At 39.2% G+C, this 21,811-nt stretch overlaps 2 protein-coding genes across 2 annotated transcripts in view; both read left to right on the top strand.

Moving 5' to 3' along the window:
• LOC139954431 (uncharacterized) overlaps nt 1-21,811 on the top strand; it is a 95,789-nt gene that overhangs the window by 30,559 nt on the left and 43,419 nt on the right. Inside the window, exons 7-11 of the mRNA XM_071954230.1 lie at nt 404-534; nt 1,968-2,162; nt 3,405-3,542; nt 4,854-4,946; nt 8,003-8,102. Coding sequence (XP_071810331.1) covers nt 404-534; nt 1,968-2,162; nt 3,405-3,542; nt 4,854-4,946; nt 8,003-8,102 — 657 coding nt within the window. The remainder of the gene's footprint in view (nt 1-403; nt 535-1,967; nt 2,163-3,404; nt 3,543-4,853; nt 4,947-8,002; nt 8,103-21,811) is intronic.
• On the top strand, nt 14,770-19,618 carry LOC139934096 (uncharacterized). Its single transcript, XM_071928386.1, has 5 exons — nt 14,770-14,991; nt 15,783-15,913; nt 16,697-16,745; nt 17,199-17,343; nt 17,673-19,618. The coding sequence occupies exons 1-5, from the start codon at nt 14,770-14,772 to the stop codon at nt 17,972-17,974; spliced, it is 849 nt and encodes a 282-aa protein (XP_071784487.1). The 3' UTR covers nt 17,975-19,618.

Genomic DNA, 21,811 nt, shown 5'->3' with positions numbered 1-21,811 from the left:
CTACGCCACTTCAGAGGGAGCCGTTGCTCACAATGTTTTATACCATCAACCTCTCCCCATTACTCGTTACCAAGTAAGGTTTTATGCTAATAATTATTTTGAGTAATTACCAATAGTGTCCACTGCCTTTAAGTATCGTACAACAATTAGAATTTTGATTCTGGTCTCTGTACAATAAATTTTAGTTTCCTAGCAATAGTTAACTAACAATAGTTATTTCTAGTTTGAATTTAGAAATGAAGGTTCTGAAATAGAATATGCAAAATATAAAATGTGTTGAGATTTGCTCATGATTTGTCATTTTAATATTATGTGCTCTTTGTAAAGAAGATGGTGGTGATGATTTAAACTATTTCTGATGTTCTTGGTTTTAATTTGAGTTTCCTTCTTGCCTCTGTCTCAGGAGATGACTCGTTAACAGGGGGAGCAGAAGGGGAGATTGTAGGAGACGAGAAGAGCACCTCGCCGCTCAGGGAGCAAGACCGAATTATGAAGAATGCCATCCCAAAGCCTGGCAAGGTACATGTTCAGAAGGTGAAGACGTTGATGATGTTTGATTCCCAAATCCTTATTAACCATGTCCATTAGATTGATACTAACCAGTTTTAAGCAAACTGTACCTCTCAAGCTGTGCGTTTTCGTAATAGACCAATCTATTAGGCTCCGCCCACGGCGCACATGTGAGCAAGAACACATGAGCCTCTCCAATGCCATTCTGAACAACTCTGTCGCGCGCTCCAACCGTACGCGCACTTATGTCAGACTTTATAGTCATGGACGCAATACACAATAGACCAATCCAGTAGGCTCAGCCCAAGATGCATGTGTGAGCAAGAACACATGAGCCTCTCCAATGCCATTCTGAACAACTCTGTCGCGCGCTCCAACCGTACGCGCACTTATGTCAGACTTTATAGTCATGGACGCAATACACAATAGACCAATCCAGTAGGCTCCGCCCAAGACGCATGTGTGAGCAAGAACACATGAGCCTCTCCAATGCCTTTCTGCACAACTCTGTCCGTACTCCCTGCGAAGCTATGATGTAATCTCCCTCGTGGTGAACAAGTCACGCAGACAAGCCAGTGAGAGAGCTTTTTCCACTGCTGCCTCCCGCCTATGGAACGGTCTTCCTGTCCCCATTAAAAATGCCGAGACTTTGTTGTCCTTCAAAAAGGGTCTCAAGACGCACCTGTTCTTCAACTCGTAGCTGTTTTCCCCTTTACCTTTGTCTGTCTCCCTGATAAGCGCCTTGCATCCATTGGTAATTTGGCGCTATATAAATCCAGTTATTATTATGACCCCATTACTCGTTACCAAGTGAGGTTTTATGCTAATAATTCTTTTGAGTATTTACCAATAGTGTCCACTGCCTTTAAACTGAACAAATTGTTTGTCTTTTTGTGTGTCCCCCCCCCTTTTTTTTTTTTTTTTTTTGAGGGGGTATGATTTTGATATTGGACATAAAGGTGTAAAGTTATACTGTAATCTGTGAGAAGGAAGGGTTTTATTTCTGAGTTGTAGTTGACCGGGGCAAATTTCAAGCAAAAAGTGAGTGGTGAACCAGTTGCAACATAGCAACTTTATCAAAATCGGAAGACATGAGGTAAAAAAGTGCGTTGGTCTGACATGGAATGACCAATATTTAACATTATGGGTGGAGCATTAAGCACTTCGACCCTAGCCTGTTAGACAAACTGATAGCCATACCTGTGTAGTAACCTACATAAAATAACCTCATTAATGTTCAGCAGTTTGACTCCGGAGTTGTTGTGGTGAGTTGTGACTTCATTTACTTCCCCAATTAATTAGTAAATGACTAGTTGTTTCTTAAAATGAATTGTAGCAAAAGTTGAGTATTATTTTTTCAATTCAATTCAATTCAATTCACTTTATTTCCAAATCTAAACAAATAAACAAAACAATTATCTTGATGTGCCATCCTTTTTTGATACTGTTTTTATCAGCTCCATAATTCCGAGTCGACAGAATCGGAGGGGAGGACACCCCAGTTTTTAGACCCACCGGCCTCCTGTGCTCCTTCAGCCGAAATGACGAACGCTCAACAACAAAAGAATGCAGCTCAAAATAATCGACCCTCTAAACTACTCAGCCAGTCCGAAAATGACCAGGTGTTTAACCTTATGGGAAGGAGATGTGAGGTAAGTGAATTTCTTTTTGAATTTATAAATAAAATAGAGGTGATGTCGTGTGGTGATGATTTATGTATCCATGAAATTAGCCCACCTTGTTGAGCTGTTAATGGCTCCGCTTTTAACATCGGTCTCATCACTGTAGCCCACCTTGTTGAGCTGTTAATGGCTCCGCTTTTAACATCGGTCTCATCACTGTAGCCCACCTTGTTGAGCCATTAACAGCTCAACAAGGTGGGCTAGGATGGAGGAAGAAAATCCTCCATCCATGGGTGATGTTACTCTGCTGAACTGTCATGTAGCGCTAGTGCAGGCATCATATCACTCATCATTAGAGACGAGAGGTTGGATCGGTAAATACTAATTTTATAATAATAATTAAGCAAAAGGTAGTTTGAAATTTCATGTATTAATTTGTTTGAATTAATGAAATATTCATGATTTTAATAGATGATTGATAGATTCTATCGAAACATTTCCGTATCCTGCCCCCATTTTTTCATTCCTTATGAATTTTAGTATCCAACTTACTCAACCAAATGAAATATTTTTTTTTTGTAAAAAGCGGGGATAAAGCGGTGGCAGGATACCATAAATCTTTCTGATTTTTACTTGTTTTCTTCATACTTTAAACCAAGGCAAAATTGCAATGTCCAGCCAGCCAGTGGATCTTCATTCATTCATCTCCTGTATTAAACTTAAAGCCTAAAACTTAAAAGGGGCTGTGTTATTATAATCAAAGTAGTTCAGTAAATGCCATTATTTTCTTCTATTGTTGCTTGTGCATGGATGGATTTAGACTTAGTGCATAGTGCCACTGTTCATGGAAGAAGGAAATGTATTTTCCTTCCTCCATCGTGCCACAGTTGAAATGGAATGGTGCTATGATTATGTATTTAAATCCTGTTATTGTAAATGCATTGCCCGAGTCCAAAACATCAACACCTTCTATATGATGGGCTTCCTCTTCTTTAGCTAATTGAGTTTGGGGAAATTACATACTTTTTAGCACGAGAGTAGTATTCAGGTGCTGTTCCAGGCCTGGTACTTCTCGGAGGCAACAGATGCGATTGCCTCCATGCCCCTTGGTCATTGCCTTGGTGCCTTCGAAATGCTTCCTGCAAAATTAACAATTTTCTCATAGGGTGCCCTTTAGTTTCTAGAAGTACCCTTTACCAAGGAGAAAATGACTTGGTGCCCTTGCCGTTTTAAAAACGAAGCATAACAATAATGAAACTTGTCTGTTGACAGGCTTTGGCGACGACTGTTGTACAGCTATTCATTGCTCAGCCCCCAAACACCTGGACCAAGAAGCACAGCTGTGGGGTTGCATGCTTCATAAAAGACATCAACAAACACTCGTACTACATCAGGATCTTTGATATGACGGTGAGACTAGAGGCTATAATAAGAGTTGTTAATTGAGAGAGTTGTGACAACTTGCAAAGAAAAACAAACCCGGGGGGTGCTAGACCACTGGATTGTGCTGCATTTGGGCCAAAAAAGTTGCCAAAATCTGATCAAAATGTACGTGACCAAAGAAAACTGGTTTCTCTATGTTGCAACTCTCTTAATACACAGCTCTAGCCATAACCATGAATAATGTAGGTAGCTGGAGTCAACAAACGTAACTTGATGTAAATGTCATTGGCATCCCATTACAATATTGTCAACATGGATTATCAATGACTGAAGCCCGGCCCAAATAGCAGCTGTCTATCATTCAACAGTGCCAACATTACAGCCATCCCATTATACACTTTCGGAACAGAAACAAAAATAAAAGTTCACAGATTTACAAAGAACTTACAGGGTTTACCGAAGGTAATGGTGAAAGACTTCTCTTGAAATATTATTCCATGAATGCTTTACTTTTTGAGAAAACATTAAAACAATTATCAATTCTCAATATCGAGAATTACGGATTTATTTTAAACACATGTCATAACATGGAGAAACGTGCGGAAATAAGGGTGCGTTTTCCCATTATTTTTTCCCGACTCCGATGACCGATTGAGCTTAAATTTTCACAGGTTTGTTATTTTTATATATAAGTTGTGATACCTTAAAGGCAGTGGACACTATTGGTAATTACTCAAAATAATTATTAGCATAAAACCTTTCTTGGTGACAAGTAATGGGGAGAGGTTGGTGGTATAAAACATTGTGAGAAACAGCTCCCTCTGAAGTGCCATAGTTTTGGAGAAAGAAGTAATTTTCCACGAATTTGATTCTCGAAATCAACTATCTAAACGCACACAACTTCGTGTGACAAGGGTGTTTTCTTCTTTCATTATTATCTCGCAACTTTGATGACCGATTGAGCTCAAATTTTCACAGGTTTGTTATTTTATGCATATGTTGAGTGTCCACTGCCTTTAATGCTGTTTACCGAAAGTGTCCAATGCCTTTAACAAGGATAGCCTGATACATGTACCTGCTGCATGGCCCTTCTATTGCAAAACAACTTTAACTCAAAATTGTCCCTCACATTTGTTCCTTAGCAGAGTCTTTCTAGAGGTCTACCGAAAGTGTCCAATGGCTTTAAGAAGGATAGCCTGATACCTGCTGCATGGCCCTTCTATTGCAAAATAACTTTAACTCAAAATTGTCCCTCACATTTGTTCCTTATTAGCAGAGTCTTTCTGGAGGTCTCCAAAACTGTAACAATAACAATTTGTCCACCGTTCAATTCTACAGATAAATCAGATGGTATGGGAGCAAGAGCTGTACAACCAGTTTGAGTATAATGTCATCAGTAACCGGCCCCTCTTTCATACATTTGCAACAGACGTAAGTATTGTATAGTCTCTTTGGTATATCTTTAGGTTTTTGGCTTCTCTGCATTGATGTATACATACTTTGCTGTAGCATTACTTATGTTGTTACCACAAAGTGAACTATTGTTAAAACCAGGGGCCAATTTCATAGAGGTGCTTAGGCAAAAAATTTGCTTAAAGGAACACGTTGCCTTGGATCGGACGAGTTGGTCTATTAAAAGCGTTTGAAACCGTTTGTTATGAAATGCATATGGTTAGAAAGATGTTTTAAAAGTAGAATATAATGATCCACACAAGTATCACTCGAAATTGCACGGTTTTCCTTTTACGTCACGAACTATCACGATCGGCCATTTATGGGAGTCAAAATTTTGACTCCCATAAATGGCCGACCGTGTTAGTCGACAGGGTAAAAAGAAAACCACGCAATTTCGAGGCATATTTGTGTAGATCATTGTATTCTACTTTTACAATATCTTTCTAACCATATACATTTTACAACAAACGGTTACAGAACGCTTTTCAAAGACCAACTCGTCCGATCCAAGGCAACGTGTTCCTTTAAGCACGAAAATAGGTCGCTTATTTTTTACATGTTACTGGCAAAATTTTCATGTCATATACATTGCTTGTGACTGGTATTTAGCCGTTGTTTACTTAGCATAACAATTGAGTGGCGTCTTGGCCGGTAATCTGATTTTACTAAGCAAGGTTATTTTTTGCTTAAGCAAAATTTTGTGCGTAAGTAGCTCTATGAAATTGGGCCCTGGGCTTGAATTTAGGGAGACAAAATCCATAAGACCACAAGGCTTGTAATGTTTAGTAACTCAAAGTGCTTTCTGGACCAGATTCATAATAAGATACAGTTATCACTGGCACAGTTTAACATGCATTTAACTACTTTTATAGGAACACAGACTAAGGCAAATAATAGAGGATTTATGTCATTTGTCTAAATGGTAATTCAAAAGAATACTTGATTACTCATAGAGTTGAAAGGGTAGTTTATCACACCCAAAGTCAACAATTCAACATAAGTTGTTTCTGTTATTTCAGTTGAAAAACACAAGATCGTTGGACTTGTAAATTCTTGAGTTTACTGGCCTTCGCTAAAACCCACTGGCCGCGGGCATATGGTCCATTTTTAAATTCAAACCCTGGTCAAAAATCACAGTGCCATGTCATGGGTACCAGCTGTGACTGGTATCCAGCTCATTTCTGCTCAGCAGAAAGTTGTTTGAAAAGCATTGTTTTCTTTTTAAAGCAGATTTGGGGCGAGCCCTTTTGAAAAATTAGGTTCCAGCTCTATAAATGCCAACTGCAGGGATGGGAAATGGTTAATTCCGTTATGTGGATGTACTTATCGGGAAAGCCAATCCCCTTGCAAAGCCAACTGACTCTTGCTTGGCGCTAAACAAATTATTAACATATGGAGGGCTTCCTTTTTAATTGATAAGGATTTTTTGGAAATTTGAAGCCAGTATTCTAAATTAAAGTAGGATATGAAGCTATTTGTGTGAAGTATAATTACTACATTTTGTTTTACCATCCTAGGTCATTGGACCCACTTTTTGGTAAGTGTCAAAGACCATTGTCCTCACATGGTGTATCCTAACATATGCATAACATAACAAACCTTTGAAAATTTGGGTTTAAATTGGTCATTGAAGTTGCAAGAAAATTATGACCGAAAAAACACTGTTGGTGCATAGAATTGGGTGCTTTCAGATGCCTAAGAATCAGGCACGAAACCTTTCTTAGATTCAAATTGGGTGAAAACTTACCCTTTCTCTTAAACTACATGTACTTTACTTCAGAGGGGTCATTTCTAACAATGTTTTATAATCAATAGCTCTTTACCAAGTAAGTGGTCTTCACCAAGTAAGTTATTATGGTCATTAAAGACACTGGACACTATTGGTAATTGTCAAAGACCAGTCCTAGGTGTATCTCAACATATGCATAAACTAACAAACCTGTTAAAATTCAAGCTCATTTGGTCGTCGAAGTTGGCAGATAGTAATGGAAGAAAAAACACCCTTATCACACGAAGTTGTGCTTTCAGATGCTTGATTTCGAGACCTTAAATTCAAATTCGTGAAAAAATTACTTGTTTCTCGAAAACTATGTTACTTCAGAGGGAGTCGTTTCTCACAATGTTTTATACCAACAAAAGCTCTCCATTACTCATTACCAAGTAAGGTTTTATGTTAACAGTTATTTTGAGTAATTACCAAAAGTGTCCACTGCCTTTAACCTGTGAAGTACTTACCAAAAGTACACCTTGCCTTTAAACCATTCTTCACATCTCATTACCTTTATTGGGTGTATCCATAATTAACTAAGTACAAGGTTATACCATGGATGTATCTATTGTTAGCTATAAATGTTAAGCTACACCCACCCTTGATTTTTAATTGCAGCTGACTGCCTTCAATCCATCAAGTCAACTGATACTAATATATATTTGGTTAGCGGTAACACCATGCGTGTATCTACTTGCTAGGTAGAGTTGTTCTTAGAGAACTGTCTTGCTTTATTCTACTGCCGCTGAGTAGATAATCGGTGGTTCGGGAGACTTCTCAGTTCTGAAACGAACTGTTCTGGTTTTTAACTATTACCAGGGCGGATGGTATAGAAAATAGACTGGACTACTACTTTAGCTTATAGGATCGTAATTAACTGTACTACCGCTGAGTCAGTTCTGAATTGGTCTCAAACTGAGAAGTCTCCCGAACCTCCGATTATCTACTTCGCGGCAGTAGAATAAAGCAAGACAGTTCTCTAAGAACAAATCTACCTGGCAAGTAGATACACGCATGGTGTTACCGCACACCAAATATATATTGATACCTCACCATGCAATGCCTCAAATCCTATACAACTGATACTAATTGTGTAGGATTCCTACTACCTCCAATAGATGAATGTCAAACCTTCCTCAATCCTTCAAAATCATCAAAATCCTCCAGATGATTTTTGAAGGACTCTGAGAAAGTTGGGGTTAAAATGTGAATTTGTTTAAGCTGTCGTTTTTAACATAAGGAAATCTGTATACTTCCCTTCTAGAAATGCTGGGCAGCCCTGAACTTTGCGAGTGAATCTGAAGCCAGTGAATTCTCACAAGCTATCCACGCTAAGCTTCAGGCTAAGCAGGATCGTAGAGCAGGTTAGTTCCTATAATACAACAATAATAATAATAATAATAATAATAATAATAATAATAATAATAATAATAATAATAATAATAATAATAATAATAATAATAATAATAATAATAATAATAATAATAATAATAATAACAATAATAATAATAATTGTGGCTTCTTATACAGCGCACATGTCCGTCACACAGTGAAAAAAAAAATTACTCAATTTATTTTTTTATTGTTCAGGAACATATACTCTAATGTTTGAAGGAAACAATTTCTATTTCCAGGTGCCTTTAATATTTATGGTCAGAGTTGTATACATCCCTACGTTAATTGTCATGCTTTCCTGTCACAAAAGTTGTGTAAATCATCGAAAAAGACACCTAATTCACAGAAAGAGTTTTAAAAAAACACCAAGTTTTCTATGTGTCCATGCACAAAACATCGTGCTGCCGCGACCCAGCAATGACGGCGCAGTCCACAGCAGCGTACAGCACTTGCACGTGCGGGCTAAGATGGAACGGTCTATAAAAAACCCACTTCAAACTCGCCAGTAGTTTGTTTGTGGTTGCCTTTTTATTTAAGAGTGTGCCTCATGCAGCAACAGGCTCAGAGCATGTCTTTTGTTCCCTAGAACTGACTCTGTTTCTTGCCGATGTTTTTTCGTGTCCAGTGTTCCTTAAAGCGCATGGTGATATTATGGAATGCATTAACTTCCTTCCAATCAACTAACATTGTGCGATAGTGCAGTATAACAAATTTTGTTTGTTTTTTGTAACGCCCAAGTTACAGTTGTAACCCTTATCTATTTATTATTGCAATGGGTTTAAAGACAGTGAACACTTGTAATTGTCAAAGACTAGTCTTCATAGTTGTATCTCAACATACATGTATGCATAAAATAACAAACCTGTTAAAATTTGAGCTCAATCGGTCATCGAAGTTGCGAGATAACATTGAAAGAAAAAACACCCTTGTGACACGAAGTTGTGTGCTTTCAGATGCTTGATTTCGAGACCTCAAATTCTAAATCTGAGGTCTCGAAATCAAATTCGTGGAAAAGTACTTCTTTCTCGACAACTACATTACTTCAGAGGGAGCCGTTTCTCACAATGTTTTATACTATCAACCTCGCCCCATTACTCGTAATCAAGAAAGGTTTTATGATAATGATTATTTTTTAGTAATTACCAATAATGTCCACTGCCTTTAAGCAGCATCCTGCAAAATTGAAGGGGTTCAAAAAAGATAGGCACTAACAAGAAGCCAGACAAATTTATCCAGGCTACATAAATCTGTTTCTCCTTGAGAGGGATGTGAATGCGTAGTATGTTTTGATTTTCTCAAATTCTGTACGGCTAAAATACCATCTAAAATGCCTTGGATTTTTATTATTATTCTTTTTTGTATTTCCTTATCGTTTTATTATTTTTGTAAAAAAGAAAGCAATGAGCACACAAAGTTGAAGCATACATCAGAAATTATTGTGTGAAATAACTGTACCCACAGTCAATAAGTCAATCAAATAGATCGAGTTTGAGTTTCATGTAATTCTTCACAAGATCACAGGTCTTGTATCTCAAAACCATATTCTTATATATTTTTATATTTTATGGAATTCTTTGAGGGAAGGTGTGAATTGAAAGCTGAAGTATATATTACTAGTACTATATATATTATAAGTTATCACATAAGCGCGAGTGGAATACGGAATAATATAGCGCTTCTGTGTCCCATATGGATATGGGACGCAGACGTGCTATATTTTCCGTATTTCCACGAGCGTGCGTGTGATAACGTATTTATCTTCAAGCAAACTTGGCGCGTGACATAGAACACACACGACGCAGGTAGTGATATTAGCCGTGCAATATAGGTTTTTATCACCACTCCATTCTGCGAATCTGATTGGAAGATTAGCGCGTACTTGAAGATAATATATTATTACCCGTATATATTACTAGTATAGTAGTTCAATAAACACAAACTCCAACCTGTGTTCTTTATTCAACGCGCATACAGAATGGCGCGCGCGTGTCTCCTTGCGGTCCTGTCGCGCTTGTGCAAGCAGCATCACCAGTGCGCCCTCTTGTTCTCATAACTCGCCATTATTATTGCTGGCTCATTATGCGGTTACCATGGTTACTGGGTGAGAATTCCGATTTAAATGTCTGGCCACAGTCTCACTGTGATCATGATGACAGTGCACCTTTAAAGTTGAAGGTTTTTGAGGTATGGTTTGCTTAATAAAACTTAACAAAATGTCTGTTGCAATTGCTATTGGTCTATACCTATATAGCTGGCCCGCACATTGATAAAAGAAACTTTAGGGAACTTAAATTTTGACTTGGAATCCATCTGTTTTGCTATTTTAATTGGTTGCTAAATACCAGCTGTCAAACAAACTAACCAATCAGTGCGTTTCTTTTTCAGAAACCTCAGGCATTTTTTAGCTGGCATGCTGTCAGTGTCAGTCAACTGTTATTTAAATGTGTGTGTGTGTTTGTTGGAGAAGCGTAGTATGCTTGAATGTTCTGAGAAGAGTGAATAGTCTTTCTTTTTTTGCCCTGTAACATGTATACATTTCTTCTTCTTTTTAAACTTAAGCAAAAATACTTCTTTTCCTTGATGCAGATCAAACGTCTTCTTTCCGTTGCGAGAAAATAAAAAGGGAGTTGTATACAATGAAACTGCAAATGTCAACACAAATGAACGCTGATTTTGTGTTTGATTTCTTTCATTTATTTTTACAAATGGAAAGATTATTTAACACCCGCAGCAGATGGCTAATTAAGAAGCCTTTTAGTTGTGTGTTTGGCCAGAACAGGGAGGGAAACAGAACTTTACTAAAATAGTTCAGATAGGAATAAAAGGCTTCTGGCCAGAAATCTTTTATTATTTTTAGTGATATTACCTATTCCTCAAAAACTATGTAACTTCAGATGAAGTTGTTTCTCACAATGTTTTATACTATTAAAAGCTCTACGTTGCTCATTACCGAGTAAGGTTTTATCTAATAATTTTGAGTAATTACCAAACATGTACAGTGCCTTTTATTAGCTTTACTTGAGAGAGAATGACTTATACCTGTAGTAGTTGTGGTAAAGTATTAAGATGTCTCCCCATCTTGTGATATGGCATCCTCAACATTCTCCCTTCTATTGCAGTCAGAGTGTATTGTCAACAACCCTAAACAAAATTCTATCTAGATGCAAAAGCAGTGGTAGTCCAGGGCAATGTTTAATTGACGTGGAAATTGTGAAAACTGAATATGTATTTATCTATCTCATTCTATCTTAAAATGCTGTAGCCTGCTTTCTTGGTGCCAAGCCTGCTAGATTTGTTAATGATTTCTATCTCTCTATCAATTTCATAGTCATCTTGCTCTACAGCAGGCAACCTTTGTTTCAGCTGCAAATGTACATCTGCAAAATGACTGCAAGCTTAGAAAATCAAATCATGGCAAAAATGAGCTATCATTGGAATGACTTTGTGGAGTTGAAATACATTCTTCTTCTGTTTTCCTTCAGCTTTTCAAAGGCAGCTTTGGTTGTGTCTGTTGCTAGATTACCAATTCTAGTGGTAGGCATTGAATCAAATGTTTTTGAAGTATACAAGGACAAGCAGATCAACTAAATTATTCATGTTTAATAGACTGATCCATAAGGGTCCGCCCACGCTGCATGTGTAAACAAGAATATGTATGCCTCTCCAATGCCATTCTGCACAACTCTGCCGCACGCGCCAAGCATAGGCGCATGTATGTCGGACTTCATAGTGTCGGACTTTTGGTTGTGCAATGGTGAGGCGGAGCTTAATGGATCGTTCTATTATGAGGTCATTATTGCTGAAGTTCAAGCTTCAGGCATGAGGCCATGTTTCAAACTGTTCATGTTATTGGACCATGCAATAAGTTGAATGGCCTTTTGACTGTGTTCTTTCTCTGCCGCTTGTTACTCTTTATCATTAGCTGTGTGGCAGATCAATGAGAGACAATATTTTGATTTATTCTTGGGCAAATCTGTGCTGGGCTGCACAAAGTATTTTGCTCGGAGTGCTGGGCCCACCACCACCCACCGTGGCTGCAACCACTGGCTGTAGCATAACCAAAACCAAACTCAATGTGGACATGTTCTTAACTTTCAAATCATGGCTTTATGAATCCAGAATTGGCCATATCATCAGCAAAAACACCTACCTGGGCCCAATATCATAGAGCTGCTAAGCACAAGAATTTGCTTAGCATGAAATTTCATACCTAGATAAAAACAGGATTACAAACCAAATTGTTGCTTATTGCTTGTTACTGATATCACATGGAAATTTGGTTGTAATCCTGTTTATATCAAGGAAGAAATTTCATGCTAAGCAAACCTTTGTGCTTAGCAGCTCTATGAAATTGGGCCCTGCATGATCCCCATGTTGAAGTCGGGATTGACTGTTACAGTGAGAAATGTACAAACCACAAATTCCAATTCTAATACCATGTTCCTTTTAAACTTAATTCAACTTTATTAGGTAGTAATGCGCAAGCCGACATCGGAACACCACAAGATTTCAAGTGAGTATTCAAAATATTTACAAGGTTCAGCAGCCGATTTCACAAAACGCTAGGATTAATCCTATCTTAGGCAGAGTACTCGTCCTAACTTACATACATGTAGGATGGATTCAATGCGTCCTAACGCCTATGGTTACGTTTGGAACTTTACTTGTTCTAAGTCCTAAGATAAATCCTAAGTTAGGAAGAGTTTGATGAAATCTATGACATTGCCCTTTAGTACAGCACTGGTTTTCCGTAAATCAAGTCTCAATTTTGAGAAGGATCAATTGTTTAAATGCAAAAAAAAATAAAAAATTCAAAGCCTGAAGTTATGACTATTCATAAGTTTTCAAAAACATCTTGGGGTCATTAAAACAGCACTGCTTTTAAATTACATTATGTAAATCAAGTTTCAACTTGGAGAATATAGAATAAACTTGTAGCAAACTGCTTACCAAAAGGGTACACAAAAAGGTAAAAGCCTGACGTTTCGACCCTAGCAGAGTCTTTCTGGAAGGCTAAAAATTCAACTAATTTTGTTTTCTAGGAAGAAACTATAAAAAATTAAGACGAGCAGATCAGTATACTGTTCGAAACGCGGAGACCAAACCGGCTCTTCTCAGAGCCAACACACACACAAAAGAGATTTACACATGGTTGTACACGCAAGTTTACTAATTATTTAAAGTTTCTTCCTATTTCTCCACACCATGCAAAGCTTCAAACAATACTTATATTTGTTTTTCTTCCTTCACTGCTAAAATTCAACTAATTGTGTTTTCCTTCCTTTGCAGGCATGTCAGCCAAGTTGGATGGGATCCTGAAAAGGGCTTTGATGTACCGGTAAGTACTTTGAAATCAATAAATTGTTCACAATAAATAATCCGCTGAAAGTGGACTCAATCCTGATTTTTTGAAGTTCAACATTTCAGCCAGATATTTCATCATTGGTACCTCCACCAACTTGGCTAGGGACAGACTTTACTTTAGGGTGCCTTCGACTAGCTTCCCTGGGTCGACCCCGGTCTGCCCCCGGTGTACTTTCAAATTACTTTGACGTCATTCCAGGGGCTCACTTGGGTCAGCCCCAAATGCCCTGCTTGTTTGAGTGGGTCACTTGGGGGCTGGCCCGTGGTGCATGAGGTCACCATGAGAGGGTGAGTGATCGTTCGTTTAGCTCTTAGTCAGGGGCTCACCCGAGTGAGCACTGCGGGGTCGACCCAGGGAAGCTCATCGACTGCTCCCTTAGAAGGGATAAGGGTTTAATCTAAACTATCATATCTTTCTGTATCACAGGTTGAAGAGATGGATCCAGTCCTCAAAGATTGGTTTCGCAGAATCGGTGTGTCGGACGCAGACCTAAAAGATCAGAATACAGCCATGTTGATCAAGGGCTTTGTGGAGGAACATGGTGGTTTTGAGGCCATCAAAAACCTTGCCGGTAAGTAGAAAGCAGGCATGTGTTTCTGAAGACTATTTTTTCCTGATTTCAGGATTTTCTCAAACCTCCTTGTGCCTTCCAAATTGTATGGTTTTTTTTAAAGAAGTAAAGCATCCACAGAAGGGAGTCCTGTTTGTACCACTTCAAGGTGTGTGCTACAATTAGTACAAACAGTTCCGTTCAAATGATCTCATGTGGTTTCATAGGAGTAAACAAGAATCTTGAAACTGTGATTATTGATTTAGATTTGTGTTGATTCATGTCACAAACTTTTACTGTTATTGTGTTAAATTTGCATTTTGTTATTTCTTTGTCTCTCTTCTTTCCCGTGGTCCTGCACCACCGCCTCCCCCTTCGCAATCATACCGTGGGGTGCCTCCACCCCCACCACCCTCCCGTGCCCTCCCCCCTACGCCCCCAATGGCAGCTCCAACCATGCCTCCACCAAGCATGCACCATCACTCACGCCCTGCTGCGGCCGCTGCCCCACCACCTCCTATACCATCAGGTGGCGGAGGAGGAGGTCCCCCACCCCCTCCCCCACCCCCTCCCCCTCCCCCACTCCCTCCCCCTCCCTCTCCCCCTCCCTCTCCCCCTCCCTCTCCCCCCTCCCTCTCCCCCTCCCTCTCCCCCACTCCCTCCCCCTCCCCCACCCCCTCCCCCAACCCCTCCCCCACCCCCTCCACCTGGTATGGGTGCAATGCCTCCCCCGCCTCCTGTAAGCGGGGGTGGTGGTGGGGGCGGGGGTGGTGGTGGGGGCGGTGGTGGTGGTGGTTGTGGTAATAGTCGTGGAGGGCTACATAGTGACCTCCATAAGGTTCCTGCTTTGAAGCGAGTGGAACCGGACGAGAGACCTGCTCCTGCCAGCGCTGGAAGACAAGCTCTACTGGATCAGATCAGAGCAGGAAAGGCTCTGAAAAAGGTAAGGATGCAGTTGCTCGTGTCAGTGTAAAAACATTGTATCTCATAAAATGGCCCGGATGTACACAAAATTGTGCTTACAATCAGTATTTGTTATTGCTGAAGTTCAAGCTTCAGGCATGAGGCCATGTTTCCAAACTGTTCATGTTATTGGACCATGCAATAAGTTGAATGGCCTTTTGACTGTGTTCTTTCTCTGCCGCTTGTTACTCCTTAACATTAGCTGTGTGGCAAATCAATGAGAGACAATATTTTGATTTATTCTTGGGCAAATCTGTGCTGGGCTGCACAAAGTATTTTGCTTGGAGTGCTGGGCAAAATTGTGAGTCCTTGGCAAGCCCGCCCACCACCACCCACCGTGGCTGCAACCACTGGCTGTAGCATAACCAAACTCAATGTGGACATGTTCTTAACTTTCAAATCATGGCTTTATGAATCCAGAATTGACCATATCATCAGCAAAAACACCTACCTGGGCCCAATATCATAGAGCTGCTAAGCACAAGAATTTGCTTAGCATGAAATTTCATACCTAGATAAAAACAGGATTACAAACCAAATTGTTGCTTATTGCTTGTTACTGATATCACATGGAAATTTGGTTGTAATCCTGTTTATATCAAGGAAGAAATTTCATGCTAAGCAAACTTTTGTGCTTAGCAGCTCTATGAAATTGGGCCCTGCATGATCCCCATGTTGAAGTCGGGATTGACTGTTACAGTGAGAAATGTACAAACCACAAATTCCAATTCTAATACCATATTTCTTTTAAACTTAATTCAACTTTATTAGGTAGCAATGCGCAACCTTCCTCTCCAACAACAATCGACACATCTACAAGCAAGAAAAAAGGACAAGAAGAAGGACAAGGGTAAGAAAGGAAAGATTACCAAAGCCGACATCGGAACAACACAAGATTTGAAGTGAGTATTCAAAATATTTACAAGGTTCAGCAGCCGATTTCACAAAACGCTAGGATTAATCCTATCTTAGGCAGAGTACTCGTCCTAACTTACATACATGTAGGATGGATTCAATGCGTCCTAACGCCTATGGTTACGTTTGGAACTTTACTTGTTCTAAGTCCTAAGATAAATCCTAAGTTAGGAAGAGTTTGGTGAAATCTATGACATTGCCCTTTAGTACAGCACTGGTTTTAAATTACATTCCGTAAATCAAGTCTCAATTTTGAGAAGGATCAATTGTTTAAATGCAAAAAAAAATAAAAAATTCAAAGCCTGAAGTTATGGCTATTCATCAGTTTTCAAAAACATCTTGGGGTCATTAAAACAGCACTGCTTTTAAATTACATTATGTAAATCAAGTTTCAACTTGGAGAATATAGAATAAACTTGTAGCAAACTGCTTACCAAAAGGGTACACAAAAAGGTAAAAGCCTGACGTTTCGACCCTAGCAGAGTCTTTCTGGAAGGCTAAAAATTCAGCTAATTTTGTTTTCTAGGAAGAAACTATAAAAAATTAAGACGAGCAGAGTATACTGTTCGAAATGCGGAGACCAAACCGGCTCTTCTCAGAGCCAACACACACACAAAAGAGATTTACACATGGTTGTACACGCAAGTTTACTAATTATTTAAAGTTTCTTCCTATTTCTCCACACCATGCAAAGCTTCAAACAATACTTATATTTGTTTTTCTTTCTTCACTGCTAAAATTCAACTAATTGTGTTTTCCTTCCTTTGCAGGCATGTCAGCCATGTTGGATGGGATCCTGAAAAGGGCTTTGATGTACCGGTAAGTACTTTGAAATCAATAAATTGTTCACAATAAATAATCCGCTGAAAGTGGACTAAAACCCGATTTTTTGAAGTTCAACATTTCAGCCAGATATTTCATCATTGGTACCTCCACCAACTTGGCTAGGGACAGACTTTACTTTAGGGTGCCTTCGACTAGCTTCCCTGGGTCGACCCCGGTCTGCCCCCGGTGTACGTTCAAATTACTTTGACGTCATTCCAGGGGCTCACTTGGGTCAGCCCCAAGTGCCCTGCTTGTTTAAGTGGGTCACTTGGGGGCTGGCCCAAGGTGCATGAGGTCTGCATGAGAGGGTGAGTGATCGTTCGTTTAGCTCTTAGTCAGGGGCTCACCCGAGTGAGCACTGCGGGGTCGACCCAGGGAAGCTCATCGACTGCTCCCTTAGAAGGGATAAGGGTTTAATCTAAATTATCATATCTTTCTGTATCACAGGTTGAAGAGATGGATCCAGTCCTCAAAGATTGGTGTCGCAAAATCGGTGTGTCGGACGCAGACCTAAAAGATCAGAATACAGCCATGTTCATCAAGGGCTTTGTGGAGGAACATGGTGGTTTTGAGGCCATCAAAAACCATGCCGGTAAGTAGAAAGCAGGCATGTGTTTCTGAAGACTATTTTTTCCTGATTTCAGGATTTTCTCAAACCTCCTTGTGCCTTCCAAATTGTATGTTTTTTTTTAAAGAAGTAAAGCATCCACAGAAGGGAGTCCTGTTTGTACCACTTCAAGGTGTGTGCTACAATTAGTACAAACAGTTCCGTTCAAATGATCTCATGTGGTTTCATAGGAGTAAACAAGAATCTTGAAACTGTGATTATTGATTTAGATTTGTGTTGATTCACGTCACAAACTTTTACTTTTATTGTGTTAAATTTGCATTTTGTTATTTCTTTGTCTCTCTTCCTTCAAGATACAAACCAGGCGCACCATGTCTATCGACGTTCTGGACGTCCTCCACCACCCCCAAGCCGTTGTCCTGCACCACATCCTCCCCCTTCGCAATCATACCGTGGGATGCCTCCACCCCCACCACCCTCCCGTGCCCTCCCCCCTACGCCCCCAATGGCAGCTCCACCCATGCCTCCACCAAGCATGCACCATCACTCACGCCCTGCTGCGGCCCCTCCTCCACCACCTCCTATTTTTCCCTTTGAAGATGACAGTGAAGAAGACTCGGATGAAGTGGATGATTTTGAAGGGTTTCTTATGTAGGGATGGTTCGATTAGCTTCCCTGTGTCAACCCCGGGGGGCTCATCTTGACAAGACCTAAACAAACGATACTCGCCCTCTCGTGGTGTCGTCATGCACCAGTCGGGGCAGCCCCAAGTGACCCGTTCCACAAGCAGGGCATTTGGGGCTGACCCGGGTGAGCCCCAGGAATGACGTCAAAGCTATTCGAACGTACCGGGGGCAGACCGGGGTCGAACCGGAGAAGCCAATCAAATGCACCCATTATCTATATTCATAATTACCATAGACAGTTTAACAAGTTTGAACGTGCGTTATAAACACGGTGAGAAGTGTGCAAGCTTACACTAGGATAACTTGGGAGTAACGCAATGAATACTCACTGAAACATTCAATGTACAATTTATTAGCTTGTACGTTAATACAGATTGTGAATACAGATTGTTATTGTTTGACTGTTTTGATCAAGAAAAATCTTAAAGAATACTAAATAATTTAGTGTTGATCAAAGAAAAGAATAATGAATTTAATTTGTTGACCAGAAGGTTATAGTATTTGCAGTTGTTTGGTGAATTATAATGCACTTAATTTTCGCTAATCTTTTGTATAAAAAAAAAACAAAGTTTGAATTTTCTTGATTTTGGAAAAGTGTCTTCCTTGATGATAACATTTGTTACCATAACATTGTACTTTTTTAAATAATACTAAAAAAAAACAAAGGAGCAAGATAACAGCCACAATTTGAAAAATTATTGGGAAAAATGTTATGGCCGGTAAGCTTCTTTTCGTGTAAGAAGCTCTATGAAGTTGGACCTTGCTTGAATACAGCCAAGTTTTAATAGATTTGCCACAATTAAAAGTGTTGAATTTGCATAAAAAACAGTTTGTCTAGTTTATGAAAATAGCAACACTGCCAAAATGTCCTTATACAGAGAGGTAAAACCTCTCATTTAGTGTTCTTTGTCTTTTACTGGAAATTTAATAACAGAATTTAAAACAAATATAAATGTATGGGTCATTACTTTATTGAATGGAGACAAAGTAAAAAAATATGATATATTAGTTTTGTTTATGCAGTAACTTTTATAAATAAACAGATGTCTGTAAGCTAAGCTGTACACATATTTTTGAGTTAATATAAAATCTAAGTAAGATAAAAAAACCACTTGCACTGGGGTAAAGACATTTTTATTAAAAATAAATGATGAACGTAGGCAAATTATAGAAAGAAAAAAATATTTATCTTATACTAAAAAGTTCCTGTAGATATTTTGTTCAGTTTGTATAATGGGCTTTACATACACACTATATGCCTTTCTATTGTTGATAAACAAACTGGTGTAGATTTTACAAAGAGTTAAGACTAGTCTTATCTCGAGTCTTGGGACTAGCCATACGTTTTTCATATCTCTTAGGATTAGTCCTAAAGTTAGGACTAGTTCTAACTCTTTGTGAAATCGACCCCTGTGCTGGTCGTCAAGAACAGACAAATATTTGCAAAACATTCAATCAAGCTATGTAGAGTATGATTAAATTCAACATTTTTGCAAATTTTCAAAAAATAAATAAATACATCTTGTGATTGTCACTGCTCTAGAATTGCAATGATCATGGGTTCAAACCCCCTCCGAGGAAAAATGCCTGTGATTTTTTTTTCAAAGGACTTGCGAAAGTACTGAGTATACAATGCTTACACGCATCGATGTATAAGGGTGATACCATTGATCTCCATTAATTTTGGTTTTTACCCATACACCGATGTGTGTTAGCACTGTATACTCGGTACTTTCCCGAGTCCTGTGAAAAAATATCACAGGCATGTTACTCGGGTGGGATTCGAACCCACCACCCTTGCAATTCTAGAGCAGTGTCTTACCAACTAGACTACCGAGGTTGCCCGGCAGCTAGAGGCAGTGCTGGCATTGTAAGCACTTTATGTAATCCACCATATACATGTACATAAACTGACAAACCTTTAGAAGTTTGAGATCGATCGGCCATCTAGGTCACGAGAGAATAGTGCGAAACCGATTACAAATCTTTTGCATCGCATCGATGCCAAAACAAAAATTAATAAAAACGCTCACTGAGCGATAAACTCAAAACGCGTAATTATATTATTTATTTCTCATCAAATATGAAATTTCAGACAGAAATATTTCAAGGGATGCCTTCTACTATCCTGATCATAATGTGTAAGTTTTATTTAGATCTGTGATCTTCACGATTTTTGTTTCTTACCAATTCTGTAATGTTCCTTTTTAAGTCATACTTATATTATAAACTTTCATGATGAATCCTATTATTACAGATGGTGCTTTGTTGCTTGGTGATAAGTATAGAACGTTAACACTACAGTAGTCTGCAGTACCCTCTTGACGTAATGGACAGTACAGAGGCTACCACAGATAGCCCACAGGTGTTGACCATGGCAGGCGACTATGGAAATCTCTCAACAGCACTCTATACTACAGATGGTTGGTTGTACCCTAATCATTTTGTTCATGTATTTCCTCACCGTCCGCGGCTTGAATCTAACACTGGACCAGAGGCTAGTGATTTTAGTGTCGGGCTAGTAAACTATTGACTGGTTGAGTCCGCTGGTCTTTAGTTTTTCAACTGAATGATAATTGTGTAATATTTTTGTGACAAAATAGTTGCCTATGAGTATGATAAATATCTGTCAATTCTGTTAAAGACAGTGGACACTATTGGTAATTGTTAAAGACCAGTCTTTTCACTTCGTGTATCTCAACATGTACATAAAATAACCAACCTGTGAAAATTTGAGCTCAATCGGTCTTCAAAGTTGAAGTTAATAATGAAAGAAAGAACACCCTTGTCACACGAAGTTGTGTGCTATTAGATGCTTGATTTCGAGATCTCAAATTCTAAACTTGAGGTCTCAAAATCAAATTCCTGGAAAATTACTTCTTTCTCGAAAACTACGCCACTTCAGAGGGAGCCGTTTCTCACAATGTTTTATACTACCAACCTCTCCCCATTACTCGTTACCAAGTAAGGTTTTATGCTAATAATTATTTTGAGTAATTACCAATAGTGTCCACTGCCTTTAAGTATCGTACAACAATTAGAATTTTGATTCTGGTCTCTGTCAATAAATTTTAGTTTCCTAGCAATAGTTAACTAACAATAGTTATTTCTAGTTAGAAATGAAGGTTCTGAAATAGAATATGCAAAATATAAAATGTGTTGAGATTTGCTCATGATTTGTCATTTTAATATTATGTGCTCTTTGTAAAGAAGATGGTGGTGATGATTTAAACTATTTCTGCTCTTGGTTATAATTTGAGTTTCCTTCTTGCCTCTGTCTCAGGAGATGACTCGTTAACAGGGGGAGCAGAAGAGGAGATTGTAGGAGACGAGAAGAGCACCTCGCCGCTCAGGGAGCAAGACCGGGTTTCTACCCATCGCTAACGTCAGCCGAATTATGAAGAATGCCATCCCAAAGTCTGGCAAGGTACATGTTCAGAGGGTGAAGACGTTGTTGATGATGTTTGATTCCAAAATCCTTATTAACCATGTCCATTAGATTGATACTAACCAGTTTTAAGCAAACTGTACCTCTCAAGCTGTGCGTTTTCGTAGTCGACCAATCTATTAGGCTCCGCCCACGGCGCACATGTGAGCAAGAAAACATGAGCCTCTCCAATGCCATTCTGAACAACTCTGTCGCGCGCTCCAACCGTACGCGCACTTATGTCAGACTTTATAGTCATGGACGCAATACACAATAGACCAATCCAGTAGGCTCCGCCCAAGACGCATGTGTGAGCAAGAACATGTGAGCCTCTCCAATGCCTTTCTGCACAACTCTGTCCGTACTCCCTTCAAAGCTA

The sequence above is a fragment of the Asterias amurensis genome, chromosome 2 (genome assembly GCF_032118995.1).
Source record: "Asterias amurensis chromosome 2, ASM3211899v1".
NCBI classification, from domain to species: Eukaryota; Metazoa; Echinodermata; class Asteroidea; order Forcipulatida; family Asteriidae; genus Asterias; species Asterias amurensis.
The sequence above is the reverse complement of the archived record's forward strand: the minus strand, read 5'-3'. Positions and strand labels throughout refer to the sequence as shown.